This window comes from Corvus kubaryi, unplaced genomic scaffold (genome assembly GCF_017639235.1).
Source record: "Corvus kubaryi isolate FWS band 111438036 unplaced genomic scaffold, C.kubaryi_AGA036_p1.0 37266, whole genome shotgun sequence".
Lineage (NCBI taxonomy): Eukaryota > Metazoa > Chordata > Aves > Passeriformes > Corvidae > Corvus > Corvus kubaryi.
This window is the reverse complement of record NW_024581081.1, coordinates 153,957-171,232: the sequence shown is the minus strand read 5'-3', so window position 1 is coordinate 171,232 and position 17,276 is coordinate 153,957. Positions and strand designations below refer to the sequence as shown.

General features: G+C 36.6%; 1 protein-coding gene across 1 annotated transcript in view; it reads right to left on the bottom strand.

Moving 5' to 3' along the window:
- BIRC6 (baculoviral IAP repeat containing 6) overlaps positions 1-17,276 on the bottom strand; it is a 173,602-nt gene that overhangs the window by 140,833 nt on the left and 15,493 nt on the right. The window contains exons 2-10 of the mRNA XM_042024996.1: positions 16,906-17,087; positions 14,362-14,499; positions 13,788-13,981; positions 12,022-12,133; positions 10,682-10,764; positions 9,295-9,517; positions 9,034-9,194; positions 7,111-7,169; positions 5,019-6,413 (exon numbers count right to left, since the gene is read on the bottom strand). Coding sequence (XP_041880930.1) covers positions 5,019-6,413; positions 7,111-7,169; positions 9,034-9,194; positions 9,295-9,517; positions 10,682-10,764; positions 12,022-12,133; positions 13,788-13,981; positions 14,362-14,499; positions 16,906-17,087 — 2,547 coding nt within the window. The remainder of the gene's footprint in view (positions 1-5,018; positions 6,414-7,110; positions 7,170-9,033; positions 9,195-9,294; positions 9,518-10,681; positions 10,765-12,021; positions 12,134-13,787; positions 13,982-14,361; positions 14,500-16,905; positions 17,088-17,276) is intronic.

Below are 17,276 nucleotides of genomic sequence, written 5' to 3'. Positions count from 1 at the left end.
ACAGCCTTCCTTCTGGCAAAACAGTTCCTGGTTCCAGGAAAGCAGTACTGGAAAAAGCTACACAGCATGCCAGAGACTAAGGTCACTGCAGTCAAAGCCAATCGGGTGAGATGTTTCTGCACTATAGAAGGAGTTTGGAAAGAGTGACACCATTGTCATTAGCAAATCACAATACAGTGACATAGTTGAAAATATCCAATTAGTTAAAAAGAATTAGAAAACAAAGCCATACCACAGGGAACGATGCATTAACCAATTCATAGTCTTCTCCTTCTCTTGTCACTGGTTAGCTCTAAACGTGCAAGTTCAGAACACTTGAAAAATGTCAAGAAAGCTATCCCAAAACCTCACTAACACACTACTCTTGGAGACACTCCCATTTACACTACTCTTGGAGATTTTAGTTATAAAATTTTGCCTCAACTTTGAAACAATAGAATGCAATTGAATAGAGACAAATTAAAGTTACTATGCCTAGAAAGAAATAATTAAAAGCCCTATTACAGGATGGAACAAAATCAGCTAGACAGCAGTTTTGTAGGAGAGGCTCTTGTGAGTCAGATGAGGAACCTCATTCAATCTCCTGCTCAAAAGTGCAAACATTCCACTATATATACACACACGGTATGTACAGACTCCAGAGCTGCTTAAGGAATTCATCTGTAGGATTACTGGACCTGGTTTTGCATATCTCATCAAGAAACCTGCGACTGACTTGATAGATCGTTTGGGAGGGGAAAGTAAAGGTTGCTTTGGTTTTTTTTTACTTTTATAAAATTTAAAAGGATTTGAGATATTCAGCTTGAGAAAATAAATGGTTGGAGAAGGACAGCACCTAAATAAACACTGTCTTTCCCTACTTTTTTTAAGAAATCTCTTTGCCATATTCATAATGAATAGTACAACAGATACCACCCCAGTGACAAAGATGATACAGGTTAAACACTAGCGAAAAAAATCATCATCAAAGACAGCATGCAGCAAGAGAAATTTCATAAGTAGACTGTTAAATCTCCACGTTGAAGGTGTTTGAAAATGGTGTACAGTACTCTGTTTCTGAGTGGGTAAGTGTAACTGACCCTGACTTGAAGATGAGCTCTTTGCATCACTTCCAACACTAATTCTGATGTGGAAAAAACTTGACCTCTCTCCAATCCTATTAGACTCCATTGCTGAAAAAGGTAGAAAATTGAAAATACTAAATTGATTCCTGAATTTCAAATACACAGTACACAGGGCAGACAAAGCCTAATGACAAGGAAGAAGCAAATAAGGTATCTAAACTAAATTAGAAAAAAGCTACAGCGTGTGATTAGTACAGTATTTAGAACTTAAGAGCAAGAAAATTGCTATAAATTAAAGGTACGAGATTTGGGGAAGTCAATTTTTAAATGTATCCAAGTGCCATCCAGTTCTGCCAGGCTTGCAGGTAAGAAACAGCAGCATAGGCAACTCACTGTGGACACACCAATATCCAGCTGTAAAAAAAATCCTTTTCCAAGAAAAGGGAGGGACTAAAAAACTCTTGTTATAATGTAGAACCTGTAAAATGTTATAATGTAACACACTCAAAATTTCAGGTGAGCACAATCCAGCAATAAGAAACTATATCTGACCCTCTTAAACAAAAGATAATAGACTTTGAATATCAAAAGAACACCCTACAGCTATACACCTATTCAAAACCAGTACCTGCTGCCTAGAATAAAGAATTTTATTTTCTCACTTATTATTTAGAATATTACAAAAGCAGAGTTTAGGCTGTCATATTAATGACACAAGAGAAAACATCTGAACCCCCATATGAGAGCAGCCAAAGCGCTGCTAAGAGGGATATTACATATAGTCTGCCTTGGCCAAGGGGAAGAGAAGAAAGCAAAATACAAAGACATTGAAGTTCCCTATGTTTGCCTAATGGAACTGGAACCAAGAATATACTTGCACACTTTTCCCCAGAGGTCAAGCTCAGGTAATCCTTGCAGAAACAGGTAAGTACCTGAAGCTGACACCAAGAGGTAACATTCTCAAGTGTGACACACAAAGATGGATGACGTCAAACGCAGGTCCTAAAACATCTTTCCAGAAAACCACTCCAGATCTGAAGCACCCATTCACACAGAGGTTTCTTTTTCAGTTATACCTTAGAGGCAGCTATGGAAAAATTTTTTATGTTCTGCCAATGAAAATAATACTTCAACAAGCAGGAGAAACAGAAGAAAAGGCTATTCTGCATTCAGAACTTCCAGACATTAAAATACCTCTTTGCTGCTCTGACATCCCAAACAAGTAAACAGGAAAGAATACACTGCTCATGCCTGAATATTTTCCAACATCATCCAAGGATTTCCAATGCATGTATGTTCCAAAACTTTCACATAACATTTTCATTTATGTCTTTGAACTACAAGCTCCCTTCTAGATGGAATAATGTTGAACATATCAGTGAATACAGTTATTCTACTTTCAGCATATCTTTCTAATGCTGTCAGACTGCAGGCACCATCCCACATGTGGCAGTAAACCTAGAGGAGCAAAGACCTCAAAGTGATTTGTGAAGAAGCCTAAGAAAACTGCACTTAAGAAAAAGTAACAACAGCAAAAACCCTCATCTTCAGCCACCTCGCCAATAAAGAAATTCTACCCATTTAAAGCAAAAGTTTAAAGGATGATTATGATTCAAGACAAGGAAAATTATGCAAAGCCTATTCCATATATTAAGCTATTCAAACTTACAATAAGATGGAGGATTTAAAAAGTTATATTAATAGTTGAGGTCCTTGATTTGCTTTTTCTCTCAGTGTTCCCGAATTTTATGCCTTTTATACCTTATTTATAAACATTTCAGTTCAAGTCATTCTTTACCAAGTGTCATATTTTGGCATAAATGTTTTGACTCTGAGGCTTCAGACATACCTAGCACCAGATCCAGAAATCCAAACTTCTAATGGACATTGGCCCCTAAGTATTTATGATGGCTGCGGACTTAATTTATATATATATAACAGTGACTGAAATGTTAAAAAAGGAATAAAAATTGAAAGCCTCTAAAGACATTTAAGCAATGAAAATAACGAACTCCAAAGTACATGTTCGAGCAGAAAATGGAAGTTCCAAATAGAGGTGTAGTGGGTATAAATGAAAGATAAGAATAATCAGTGGATTTTTTTTTTTTTTTAAGTAAACAAAGTACTACATTCAAAAGAGGAACCTTGCAGGCTGACTTGATACCTGTAGCATACTGGGCTACAGAAGAAAAAATACCCCAAAATCTCAGTCATCTTAAGGGCAGCACGAACAAAAGCAATCCAACAAAGCCATTTATAAACTACTAGATGTATATTATAATACTGAGAGAGATTTCCTGGGAAAGCAGAATGATGTGCTTATCCATTACAAAGAGGATGGAAGTATTCCCAGTCAGTAACAGAGATGGTGGTTATCTAGGCAGAGACAAAGTACTCCTACACACAGAGAACAAATGCTTCCAACTCAAGAGACCTGTATATCTTACACTCCATGCCCCAAAGAAGTTTATATGACACCAAAAGCTACAAGAATATAATTACCATACGCAGTAATATTGGATGGAAAAGTACCATGCATAATAACAATAAGCCCTTTAACTTTTACCATGAATCTTAAAACACAAGAAAGACAAAACAGATTTGATGCAAGAAAGAAATTAATAGTAATAAAAATCGGTAGAAAAAAAAAATTCTGTTTGGAGGTCTTTTCAATGAGATTGCAGTTTGATCAGCTAAGTATAAGGTAAAAACATTATGACATGGATATGATATGAAAGTTTTCAAAGGCAATTAACCTTTCAGTTAGAGTTCCATTTTAACTAGGAAAAAGTGTGCATTATTAAATACAGCTGAAACAGTTTAATAGACATTTCTTCAAAAGCAGTCACCAAAAGAGAACAATTTAGCAAATAGGAATGTTAACCTTGGGAAGCTGCAAACATAAATAGTAGTTACTACCTTCCAATGTTTTCATTTGTATTTAAAAAGCAAATCTAAAATGCCCACTTCTAGAAGTCTTGGTAGGTGAGTGACAAACATGGAATCTTTAAGAAAGCTGAGCTGTTTGCAATAAACTTGACTTTATCTGTTGGAAATAACAAGTAAATCTGATTTAACAGCTGCTCACAGCAGGAGTTTATAATTAGTGTGACACCATCACGAAAGCAAAAAAGGTACCAATTTCAATTCTTCCAGTAAAGAGGAAGCTCAACATGATATTGGTGGGAATCTATTTGAAATGTATGAACCATCCCATCAGCTTAGCTCCTCTGAGAGCCTAAGCATTTCCAGTGGAGCTGCAATCAACTGCAGGAGAACTAAATAAAACACTGGGGCATGGAGGAATGCAGCTGGATGACACCCAAAGCTGTTTCCAGGGCTCCAGTGTGACACAAGGAAGCGGGGAGCTGTGTGGTGGTTTAGGGACTTCTACAAAGTAGTTGTTACCTGGACTTGAGTTACACCCTGCTCCTACCTGCCCCCTTCCCCAAAATGCCTTTGTGTTTATTTGGAAAGAAAGACTTAAGAACCCTGCATGGATAGTCTGGCTCTAAAACTTAAGATAATATGACCCCAATTGTAAAAAGCTGAAGCAGAACCAGCAGCATGCTACCTGAATGAAGATATACTTGAAAAAGTTATAAAAGCATTATTTTCTCTGCTCTCTTGAATATCATCAATTACAGGCAGGAGACATTTTTCTGAAATGTGATTTCTCTATCATAGAAATAATTACATACAAGAATTACTTCTATTTGTTTTGGACTTAAGAAATCTGTGCCTCTACAAGAATTAGAGACACACAAGAATTACTGCCATTCTAGAGATTAAAATAGACATTTAAGGCGAGGAATTAACTTGAGTCCATGCTTCCTAGATCACTAAACTGTATGTAAATTCAGTGGAATTTGAAATTTAGATTCTAAATTCTGTAATATAATCCAAATACAGTAAAATCAATAATTTAAAAAAAAATTTAAAGAGAAGTCTTACCTCTGGTGCACGCACATAATCTGTCTGTGCCCGAACAGTATATCACAGAGACAAACATATCTGGTTCCTCAGTGCCCTCTTTTTTAGGTGGCTCCACTTTGGCCAGAATTTCAAAATTCGAAAGATCTAATATTTTTACATATCCTCCCTGAGTAGTTATTACCAGGTGCCCAAGAGTAGAGATCTCAGATCTTCTCTCTCTCCCACTGCCATTTTTAGAAGTTAATTGTATTTCCTCTACAGGCTCCTCACAGTCGTCCTCTCGATTATCCAGTATATCTGGTGGGAGCAAAATCATTGAGGTAATTGTGTCTTGGGGGTCTTTGATATGCTGGATTTTTACTGGTTCCTCCTCTAGAGTAACTATTCTAGTGGCATAATTCATCTTATAAAGCACTAGGTATCCACCACTAACACTTCTCTGTTCAGGTTGAATTATTAAAGGAGTTGGTACATCTGCTGGTGACTCATGCTGGATTACATCAATACTTGTGCCATTTACTACAGCAAGACTTGATTCTAGTTCCCCCTTCCTTCTATTACATAGTGCCGAGTTTAATTTATTTAAATTATTCAAGGCCTCTACTTGATTTATTGCACTCAGAGATTCAACAGGACAAGTCCGCAGTCCTACTAACAGATGAACTCCATCTGCACAAGGTGTGATTGAATCTACACACAGGTTCTCCTCCTCTGCAAACTTTGGCAGACGCAGGCACTGAACCAAAGTCCCAGGCTTGGGAACCATGGAGCTCCACTTGTCCGAGTCCGGAGATGTCAGGTTGGCTGCAGCGTCCGCAAACTGCTGAATGTAAGTCACAGGGGGGTCCTGTAACAGCAACTGTTCCTGACTGTCCAGCTCCATTTCAATGATCTGTGGAACTGTGAAACCATCATCATGTATACTTTTACTCATAATATTGTTCATCTGTGAAAAGAGTTTTCCTGTTTTTTCATCAGACTCCTTAATGCTGTATAGCAGCAATACAGGCAAAGTCCTCCTTACTAGAGGGGAATTCAGTTCTGAATTAGTGCAGGATTCATTGTCAGTTGATCCCTGTTCCGAGACACTCTCACCTCGAGTCCTACTTAAGCCATCCAGTGATCTCTGAGAGTTACTGCTAACAGGAGAGGTAGCAGGTGATTTGTATGTTAATAGACCTCCGGCTAATAAACAAGGAAAGGGAATGTTGTGTTGTTCTAGATGTTTTTCCTTCATCTTTTCACTCTTACAGTTGGCCAAACAGGGATTTGCCCCAAGTTCCTCTAGATCTTTGACTGTGTCTTCCAGAACATTTGCAACAATTTCCCACTGAAGTTTTTCAGGTTGCTGAAGAACACTGAGAGCTGTTATATCAAGGCTGACTTCCATAGTTTCTTTTTGTGATGTATGCCCTTTAAAACAAAAACGTTTAACATAATACAAATGCTCAGAAGACAAAACAGGAATCATACTGCATCTATTACTGTTTATTAGGAAAAAGTATCTTTTTCTACATCTCAAGCTCTTTTTTCCCCCACTTGGTGATCCTTACTCAAAGATGTAAACTGGATTATAGAAAATAAACATGTAATCCTCCCTCCATCAAAATTTCCAACTCTAAGAAAATAATACAACACCATGCATAGCACTGTTCTGCTTCCATATGAAATCCTTATTCAAGAAGAGAAATACTTTATCAAAGTGCATACCCTTAGGAAAACAATCAAGACACAGGAACTCTTTCTGGCAATCCCCTGAATTTAAAGGGTTTTTTACAGCTGTAATTTGTTCCTGTTCTAAGAAAGTTCTTTTATCTTGGTTTGTGTGTTTTATTGACAGCAAGATAAGCAATGCTTGTTGTCAAAAAAGACATTTATTAACCAACAAAGTGCAGTTTTACTTTTCTCCTGTATGCAATCTCTCCCCCACACAAAGAGTGCCTTAAATACTGGCATTGCTTTCAAGGTAAATCCTTTTCCTTTTTTCTAATACATATCATATGAATATAATATCATCGGTTTTGACAGCGGTTTTTTTAAAAGCCCAAAAGAAGAATTTCCCCTTTCACCTCTAAACTATTACATATACAACAGATCAGCTATAACCTACCTGTCACAGATTCTGATCTGGAATGCTCTTCACTGTCTGAATCCTCCAGTAGGTCATCACTGAAAAAAATAATGCATGAAATGACACCATGTACACTCTAACTGCATGCTTATTTTTAATTAAATTAGTAAAAATTAGGAAAAAAACCACGATGTGTACTAAAACTGGCCATTCCTTTTAGCCAGCATTGTTCATCCATTGATGAGTTCATCACAGACACCAACAACATAAAGACTTTTTTCCTCCATTATCAAACCATTGGATCAGATTTCTTTTTGTCCCATTCTACTATTGTATTCCTACAATTCAGGCATAAATGGAATTAAAACGAAAGCCAGTTCTCAGGAATCATTCCAAGAAAAATAAAATCAAACAATCAGGACATCTAAAAATTAATACTGATATCTTCAAATTCCTCAAAATAATCTCTGGAAAGTAGGGCAGACAGACTGGTCTTCAATTCTACCAGAGCAATTTTGAAGCTAGTAAAGAAACAAGGTATGAGTAGCGTGTTGGTTTTAAAAATACTGCCAGATTCCTAATTTCGTCATTAAAACAGATTCTGTTCAAGATACCTTTTCAGGAGAAATAGGTCCCTGAGTAGTTCTAAGAATATATGAATAATTAATGCATCTGACTTTTCCAATAAAAGAAATTATTTCCTATTACAGGCTCCTTACACACAGGAAGAACAGTAATCCCTTTGCAGCTTCAGGTATAACTACTCAAAATACCAAGTCAGATCCTCAAACTTCACCAAACTGGATGCTTCTTCCTCATATCCAAGAAACAGATCTTTTTTGGGCCAAACCTGATCAACCTTCACTTCACAACACGACAGAGACAATTCAGTACTTTGATTCTCATCCAGCTTCCCCTTACGCAGAGAAGTGATAGTAAATGTCATGTAGGTTAAATGAAATGAAAGATGCTTAGTTCTGAGGAGTATGATGACACTGTCCTTTATCCAGCTCTTAAAATCAGTTTAATTCTTTGACTCTTAAGGAGTTCACAGCCCTAAAGCTACAGTAAGAGTCTAGGCAGCTGTTAGGCCCCACATGCAGATATTGCCCATGTCTTCAGAAGAGCAAGACTCATATTCGCTCTGCACTACTACAGATACCACACCAAGCTTAAAACCAAAGATTTACCTCCCTGTGCACGGAGCAGTATTCTTACTTTCTCCTTACTGCTGAAGTTTAAGAAGAAACATTCAGAAAACTAGCAACACTCCCCAAACACCTTTTGTTCTAATTTTTCCAAGGTATTCACTCTTTGAGCTTTGGCAATACCAGACGAGTTCCCAGTAAGAGACTGCATGAAGCATGAGTGAAATACTCCTTTTTCTCATGTCACACTTTCTAAGCACTGGCATACCCTGTAGCTTATCCAAACCCTTGCAACAGGACTATCTAATTGCTTAGAGTCTGTACACATGTATTAAAGGTATGCAAGGAAGTACAAATTCCTAGCACATCCACACAATTTATTTTCAGAATGACATAATCGAAATTACGGAGAAGCAATCAGGGAAAAGCATGTTCCAGAAGTCCATGAGGAGCTTTTACTTTCAAAATCTGAAATGTATAATCCATAACTAAAATGAAAAGCTAATCTAAAACTTATATTCCTTTCTCTTTTTTCTCTGCCTCAGAAATATCAGCATAGGGCAGCAATGAGATCTGCAATCTCTCTGCTAGTGGAATATAAAAACTAGAACAGCAGGAAACTGGCTTAAAAAATAGACATTTAGATTAGTCTTTTTCCAGTGTTCAATTGTATACAAATATAGAGTGACTAAAAATATTTTTTCCATGAAAAGAAAATTACCAATCTTAGGTTTCACAAAGCATGACTTTGCTAAATGGCATGTACCACTTACACAGCAGCATTTCATATTTCTAATTTTGTAGACTGGCATACCTGTCTCCTTCTAATTTTGGTATGTCTGAGCAGCTAGATGAATCTTCTAACCATGCTAGTGTTGGTCTCCTTGAGTCAACCCCTGAGCTCTGTTCTCCTGATAACATAAGTTGCTGCACAATAGCGGGATCATACGCATTGATTTCAAATTTTAAGTGGACCTGAGAAATAACAACAAAAACAGAAAAGGTATTTGATTTTGAATCAAGATTTGCCTAATCAGTAAAGAGTAGATGAAAAATGATTGTTTATATTGGATACCTTCATAAGTTTGGAAACATCCCATATGCAGATCTTTCCTCGTTTTGTTGCAGCAGCTAGAAAATGAGGGCAACTTCCAGATCCAAAGCAGGTTATTCTGTCAGTGCCATCTGTGCAGGGAAATTGTGCTGGACTTGTTGCCAGTGTGACTGAAAGAGGTACATTCTGAGTGTGCTCACCCTTGACAAATGGGCAGTTTGGGGAATGTCTCTCATGTTCAGACCTTTTCAGATTAAAAACAAACACAGAAAATATTGATTTCTTACTGTGAAAAATACACACAGCATATACAAGCTAAGCCCTAGAAGTGAAGCTGAAACAGAACTGTTCGAACTGTATTGCAGTCAACCATAAAGGAGAGTTCTGAAGTTACTAACACAGCTTTCCCTGATTCTCAAATAGCAGACTGTATTAAAGACTTTGATCACTCAATGCACTTCCATATTCAAATGGATCAATCTACACAGTGCTCTTAATACAATTAGTCCATTAAAAAATAATTGTTCTATAGGCAGTAGCTAATCATGTCCCCATGAAGAAAAGCACATTAATGCACATAAATTAATGTACATTAAAACTCCAATGTTATGAGCAGCTTTAGAACCAATGTCTCTTTTTTAGTTCTATATCCACAAATAAATAAATCAAAACTGAAAACAGTCCCAAACGTCACATTGACCCAGAAGCATGGAAAAGACCTAATCTTGATATACAACTAAGGCAGAGACATGACAAGAGCAATTACACAGCCACAAAATGTCTTGAAAATCGTAAGTGAAAGGAGCAGACAAGAACTACAAAGATAATATTACAAGGAAAAGTTTCCAGCAAGTCAGGAATCCAATGTGTTCAAGAAAAGATTATAAATTACCAACTATTCAAGAAAAAAATTACATTAAGAATTCTTTAATCAGTGTAAGGTCCCACATTTCTGTCACTATGCACAATTTTAGATGATTCAGGAAACTAGTAATGGATGCTGCAACTTCACATAAAAGGCAAATGCATACTACCATAGCCATGGCAGTTTTTGAACTTGGAAAGAGATGTGTTTTAGTCACAATCAAAGAGAAGGCTCAGTTTAGATCCCTGCATAGAAGTATTGGCTGACAACTCTCAAGGAGCAATTTGAAATGAAATAGCAAATCAGAATTAAGAAATAAATCCAACTACGAAGTTTTTGGTTTACCATTACACAGAAATTTGATACAGTACATCAAATCTTTTTGTGATTTGTTCCATGGAATCATTTTAGAAACCTATTTTTGTCAATGACTTGTCCTAAACTCACCAGAAATACCACTGAGATATGCTGATTTTTGTCCTTCGAAGATTTCTAACCTCTTCAGCACAAAATTAAGCCTACTTCAAACATCATTAAACTTACCAAGGTTCATCTGTAGGCTCCCAGCACACCAAGCACACACTACAGGTAAAGCACATGGCTCTGTCATCTCCTGATGAAGCAGGCTATGAAAATAAGAAGAAACACTTGAAATTTATTCAGCTATGTACTGTGAAACACTTTTAACTAAGTTATCAAGTCCTTTCCTTCTAGTGACATACTAAAGCATCACATCAAACATATAAAAGGCCACAAATTATATACTACAAAGTGGCAGTATTTCACAATAAAAAAGGATTCACATTACTATAGAAGAGATCCAGAACTAACATTCATGCAAGTAATTCAATGCAAACCACAGACATAGAACAGAAATAACTTTTTTTCTTTGGCAGAAGTTCACAAAGTTAAAAAAATTTAGAACTGCAGCAGAATAAATACTTGGATAAACACAGGTTAAAAAATATTCCAACCAATCTCTTAGGACATAAAGTATTCTCTATCACTCCTATGAAAAGAACAGTTGTTACTAGCTGAAGTAACTGAGGAAAAACAATCAAAATTTCCATTCTCTTAAAATTTTGAATTTTCATGACCTCATTTCCAGACATGCTTGGGAATATGCAGATGCAATTCTCACATATGAATTTCCTGCATTTCTCCTTCTGTACAAGTTTAAGAAATCATCCAAAAATTTAATCCACTTGCACATGTCGGGCTTTGCAGCTGACATAATGAGGAAGACAATATTGCTGTCAAATGATAGGCACTGCCCAGCCATCATTATCTAAATCCATACTATAATTTTTTTTTTACAGCAGGAATAATTTCAAAAATGAAAAATGGAAATAAGCAAAAGTAGTGGAATAAAATGTTGAGGTGGTCTTTGTTCACTAAGCCTAACAATTTGATGTGATCTAGGATCTCTGTTTGATACAATACCGTTTAAGTTCTACTAGAAAATATGGTTAGAGAACTTCAGTGCCAAGCTTATTGCTCTTTTGCTTTACTTGTACTATAAAAAGGATTATTTACTCAACAATCTAACATGGAGAAAGACATTCTACATAACAACCAATTTCATCTTTATTACGATTGTTTAACTCTGATAAATCTGATATGTAGAAAAATTTTATATGCTCAAGTTCAGAACAGTATTTTCTGTGATCCGACCCAAAAAAAAAGAAGCAAACTCAAGGCATCAAAACCCCTTGAAACTTAAAAAAAAAAAGAGCTAAATGACAAAGTTTTTATGGTTTATGCATAATTGAAGGAATCCATTAAAAAAAGAGGAAAAAAAAACCCACTAAAAAACATCACCACCTTTTTTCCTCCACCGTCCCACCTAGACGACAAATACTAAGTACAACTAAATCTTGTACCTGGTGATAGAATCCAGCTTGAGCCATAGGATCTGGCTGTGCCCACCGATAACCCACGTGAGGCCATGAAGTGAACGTCTCCCGTCTGTTAGCCTCACTATACATCAAAGACCTAGAAAGGTGAAAAACTCTACGTTACCCAAAGCTGCCACTTAAAATTTAAAACCTCACCTGTTTATGAGATACTTTCAGTGCTTTAGTAACCATTAGAAATATCATGAATAGTTACCTATAACTCATACATAAAATTATAATTAACTATCACAGGAAAGTTACAAACTTCCCTCACTTGGGTGCTTAAAATACATCCCCAGTAAAAAATGAAAAGCCATACAATAACCTACAGGCCTTAAAAGCAGGATTAATAAAATAAGCGTCCAGGTAGCCTATTTGATCTACCAGCAGAAAAGGATCAAATACCCAAAGCTATTCTGCATCTAAGGAAGGTGGAGAATCTAGACCAAAAGAACCGCAAGAGAGTTGGATTTTTTTTTAACATGACAACTACTGCAAAAATTTGGGGTTCTTAGTTAAACAGATATGAATACGCATATTTAAAAATAGTGTAAAGCAATATTTTAGGTTAACTGAATACATGGTACAACCCCCCCACAGTCACCACTCACTACATACTATAATACTTATAAATTTTAAACTACTAAGTCCCAAAATATGAACCCCTCTGCAACTCAGCAGTTACAGAGCAAAGAAGTTCCTCTCCTTTCCACCTTCACTCAGTGCATGTCGCTCATCTGCAATAGTACATGAGAAATGAGTATCAGTTTTTCTTTTCCCTTGACAGGATTTTGTTCTCCCAAGAACTAGGGCTGTTAGATGGAAAGGTGCCTTATTTCCTGTTTCTGCTCCTCAGTTTCAGGAGATTTTTGCTGTCTTGTAAAGGAATGGAAATATTAAAACATTTCCTGCCAAGGAAGTAATCTATTCTAGCAACACCCACATAAGAGCTATCTTAACTTGACATTATACCAGTTTAAGAGACAGATCTTGGGAGAGCTCTAATCGAAATACAATATGGTGATGCACAGGTAGAACCTGAAGGCTTGGGGAGGGGAAGTTAAGAGATGTAATCAACTTGATTAAATTATGTGAGGTATAAGAAATGATAATACATTTGCAAAATTATATTTGTACAGACACTTTCAAGAAAGAATTAATTTACAGACTTAGAAGATTTACCAGTATTCTAACTAGTTTTAGCTTATGAAAGTTAAAAGAATGCATTTCTTGCCTGTGTATACATGACCACTTGGATCAGAAAGAGATGAAGCAACCATCTGATGTAAAATGTTCTCTGACCCCAAATACGTACCAGGTGACTAGAGAGTTCAGAAGTAGCATATATAATGGTCTGCAAAGGTAACTTCCTAAACTTCTAAACCATAAAACATAGGTATGACTCTTTCTTGTATGAAGGAAAATGAACTGACTTCAGGATACAGTGTAATATGTATTTAATGCTGCAATTGTTACCTTTCTAAAGTATATGTTGGGATTAAGAGCAAAGTGAATTCAATTTGCCTGGCATTAAAGTTGAAACCCAGACAGTCTTGTGGCATCCATAAAGGCTTTGCTAAGTTCAGTAATATGTATGGCACAGCGTGCATTGAACAGTTAATTAGCTGTATGTGTAAGAGCAACAAAGCACAAATAGGATTAATTCTTAGGCAAGTAAGTTAAAGCCATCTAAGAGCTTATTCTGATACAATTAAGGAGTCAAATTCACCACTTATTTTGTCTTAATGTACCTGTCCACAGATCGTCCAGGTCCCACACCAAGCTCTGGCCGTGCGCTGGGTAAGAGGTAAGATAACCTATCCATCACAGAGGATGCTACAGGTAAGGCAGCAATATTTTGATTTATCTTCTTGAGTTCATTTACAATGGCACTGGCGACAGACTTCAAAACATGATGAGGAAGGTGGAACGTAACCGTTGCCCACTAAATAAGAAAAGAAGCATCTACATTTTAAAATTTAAACATCTAAACAACAAACAGATCACAGAAGTGTCAAAACCAAGCACATGTTACATCAAGAAATACAACAACAGAGACACAAAAGCGACACATACGTAACGCAAGGAAAGTCAGTAAATTCAAATTTTAAGCTCAGTTGGGTTATTAGTTGACTTTGTCAGCAAGAAACTAACCGTGTTTATTCTCTTACCAAGTAAAGCTTCACATAGAAAACTAAGGAACAGATAATATACTCCACTGTCTTCAACCAAAATCCACCACAATGAGTCACAGATTTTGTATGTTTCAGTGGCAGACACACAAATTAGACTTGGAAATCCAGGTTAGACAGTACAAAGTCTTACCTTTGCAACTTTATGATTTGCTGCTGTTTCATGTGAGGTATTTTTTAAGCCATCCTTCAGCTGAGTGATGAACAAATCATATCCCTCTGTGCTAGAAACATCTACTTTTTCTATGCAAGCAGATAACAGCTGCTGAGCCTAAAATGCAGATTTGCAAGCAAAGTTAGCATCCACGCTGAATAACTACAACAGGAATTATGCCTGTTTCATCACGCCAGGGAATGTCCTTTGCCATATTCTACTTTATCATACATTATATCAGCATAATTCCCATAAAAGATCCAGAGCTGAGTAAGATGTTCTAAATTCATAGGCCAACCAATAGATAAACTTCAGCAATGGCAACAGTAATTACTACAAATTCCCTCAAGGGCAATATTACCAATGTCAACAAGTCAGTCATATAAGTTAAAACTGAAGATCTATTAAAGCAAGCAGTGAGGACACATCTATTGCCCAATGTTTTCTCTTCAAAAGGATTCACTCAGCTTTAAGGACAAAAGTGAGAGCAAGAACAAAAGTCTTGACATTTTCTGAGTAGCTTTGTATCTTCAAAAAGGTAGATAATAATGAGAGCAACAACACTGCAACAAAACTAGAAATAAATTACTTAAAATGCTAATACAATGAAGCTGAAAAACGAGGCAAAAAAACTCCCAGGCTAGTTCAGAAATTAGTTCTTAAAACTCAGAAATAATGCAGCAAGAAAAGAATGCTGTAAGCATCCATTTATAGACTTTTTCTTCCAAGTCTCATCTCTTTCGAGCTTATCCCGCTGTCGGCTAACTTCATGTTGACAGGTAAGATTTAAAAGGTATGCTTAATGTACAAGGCACAGAGTATTGTAAATCTCCTGTTAGGAGGGTTAACATCTGTAAAACATGATAGGAACTCTTTCAAGTTACAAACACAGGGAAATATTTCCCAAAGACAATGGTCAGACAGTCCTTTAAACAACCACTAACTGCTCAAAACAGAATGGACCAAATGGCCCCTTGGTTATGTCCTCGGGAAATTCAGAAGAAAGGCTGAAATAAGGCAAACCAATCCCCTAGCTAAGGTTGTATAAGAAGAACAACAGACAGACTGTGGTAGTTCCTAAATTTTAGTGTTCTACAGGTAATTCAAAATAGCATAAAGGTTGCTTCATAACTTGTTAATGCTGACAATTAGAAATGCATAAAGATGCACTGCACTACCAGCAGATCAAACATATTAAAAGACTACTTAAATTAAGTGCAAAAATTCGCAGAAAAGTTCTAGAGACAAACAGAAACTAAACACCCTTCCTTGAATAAAAGTTCTTGACCTTTCTATGATGAAAGAGGTGGACAGATGTGTTTGTATGACATTTGCTTAATATTCACTAAATTTTTCCAAGGTCTGGGTTACCGCCTCCTTAAAATTAAAAGTAAGAACTTAAGACAGATAATGATTTGTCTTCTACCTCACTGATCTGGTGATGAACCTCCCAAAGCTATTCCTACGGAACTCCAAATTTCTTTTTCTACAGGAAGTGTCTTTACAAAGAAGTGCTGTAAATAAGGGTCTGTAAACTCTTTAGAACCAAAGAACCTTTGTGCCAAAAAACTGACATGAACTTACAGGTTGTATTGAACCATGTGAGACTGCAAGCCTGTCACAGCAGACCTTATGAAAGGAAATCCTGACCTCTGACACTTTCTTCACACTCAGCCACACATACCAAGATTCTTTAGTAACCCACAAAGGGTGTAAAAGTGATGCCAGTGGACAGCAAGCCTGCGGAACCCAGGAAGCTCTCTTCAGAGAGCTCTGTGAAACATTTTACTGCTGTTATTCCTACTCAAGTCGCACAGCTAAAAACCTCACATATAACACACATTCTTGATTCATAGGAAGCACCTGTTATTCAATACTTCAGGAACACATAAATAATTTACATTAATTCTGAGGATAAACAAATGCAACAAATCTTAAGCATTACACTCTAAGCAGAAATGTCTACATTAGCTTCTCTTAAAGTGATACTAAATGCTCAAACCACGAAGTACTGTGTTACAGCTGATCCAAACATAAAAGGGAAGCCAGGTTTGCACAGAAAAAAGTCTTTTGTTAGGCCAGCCGACCTTGCTAGAAAACTTAAGATTCCGGCACTAATTCTTCACATGAAGAAACACCGTATTACCTGATTTTGTCTTTCTTTCCCTGAAACAACAACAACAACAAAATAATCAGGGATACCTAACAGCCCAGACTGATTCCTAGAAGTGCATATAGATTCCATACACAAGCACTGACAAAGGTGGGGAAGTGAGTTCTTATCTGTGGTCACTAAAAAGTTCTTTCATCTGAAATAATGTGGTCTTGAGGCATGCTCTTATTTGTTTGAGATACAGGTAACTGTGAAAAGCTACGGCCCTATGACAGGTAATAACTAAGAAACTTTTCCATTACATGGTGTTAATGTCACTCTAGAAACCCAGAGACAAATATCTGGTTTCAGTACTTCTAACACAAGTATTTACATACCTCTTTTTGTTGGCCCCCCCCCCCATATCTTACCTCTGTAACCGGCAATTCAAGCTGAACCACGTCATCTTGTTTTGAAACAGGCGTTTGCAGAGCTGTGTCTAACAGTAAGATACCATTGAGATCTTTCCTACATCCTACTGCGTAATCGTCCACAAAGATCACTTTATCCACAGCAGAAATATACTGGCATTTCACCCGTCCACCTGGTTTAGCTATAAAGGGAAAGACAAATGCAAGATCTAATTAGAAAAATGCTTTTATAGAAAAGACCTCTAATTTCTTTTTTGGAAAGTAATGTAACACTTTGGCAAAATCTTTACTTCTTGAGATGATCAAAACCTAGCATTTTAGCTACCACAACTTTCACCAAGCTTTTATATTTCCTACATTAAAAAACAAAC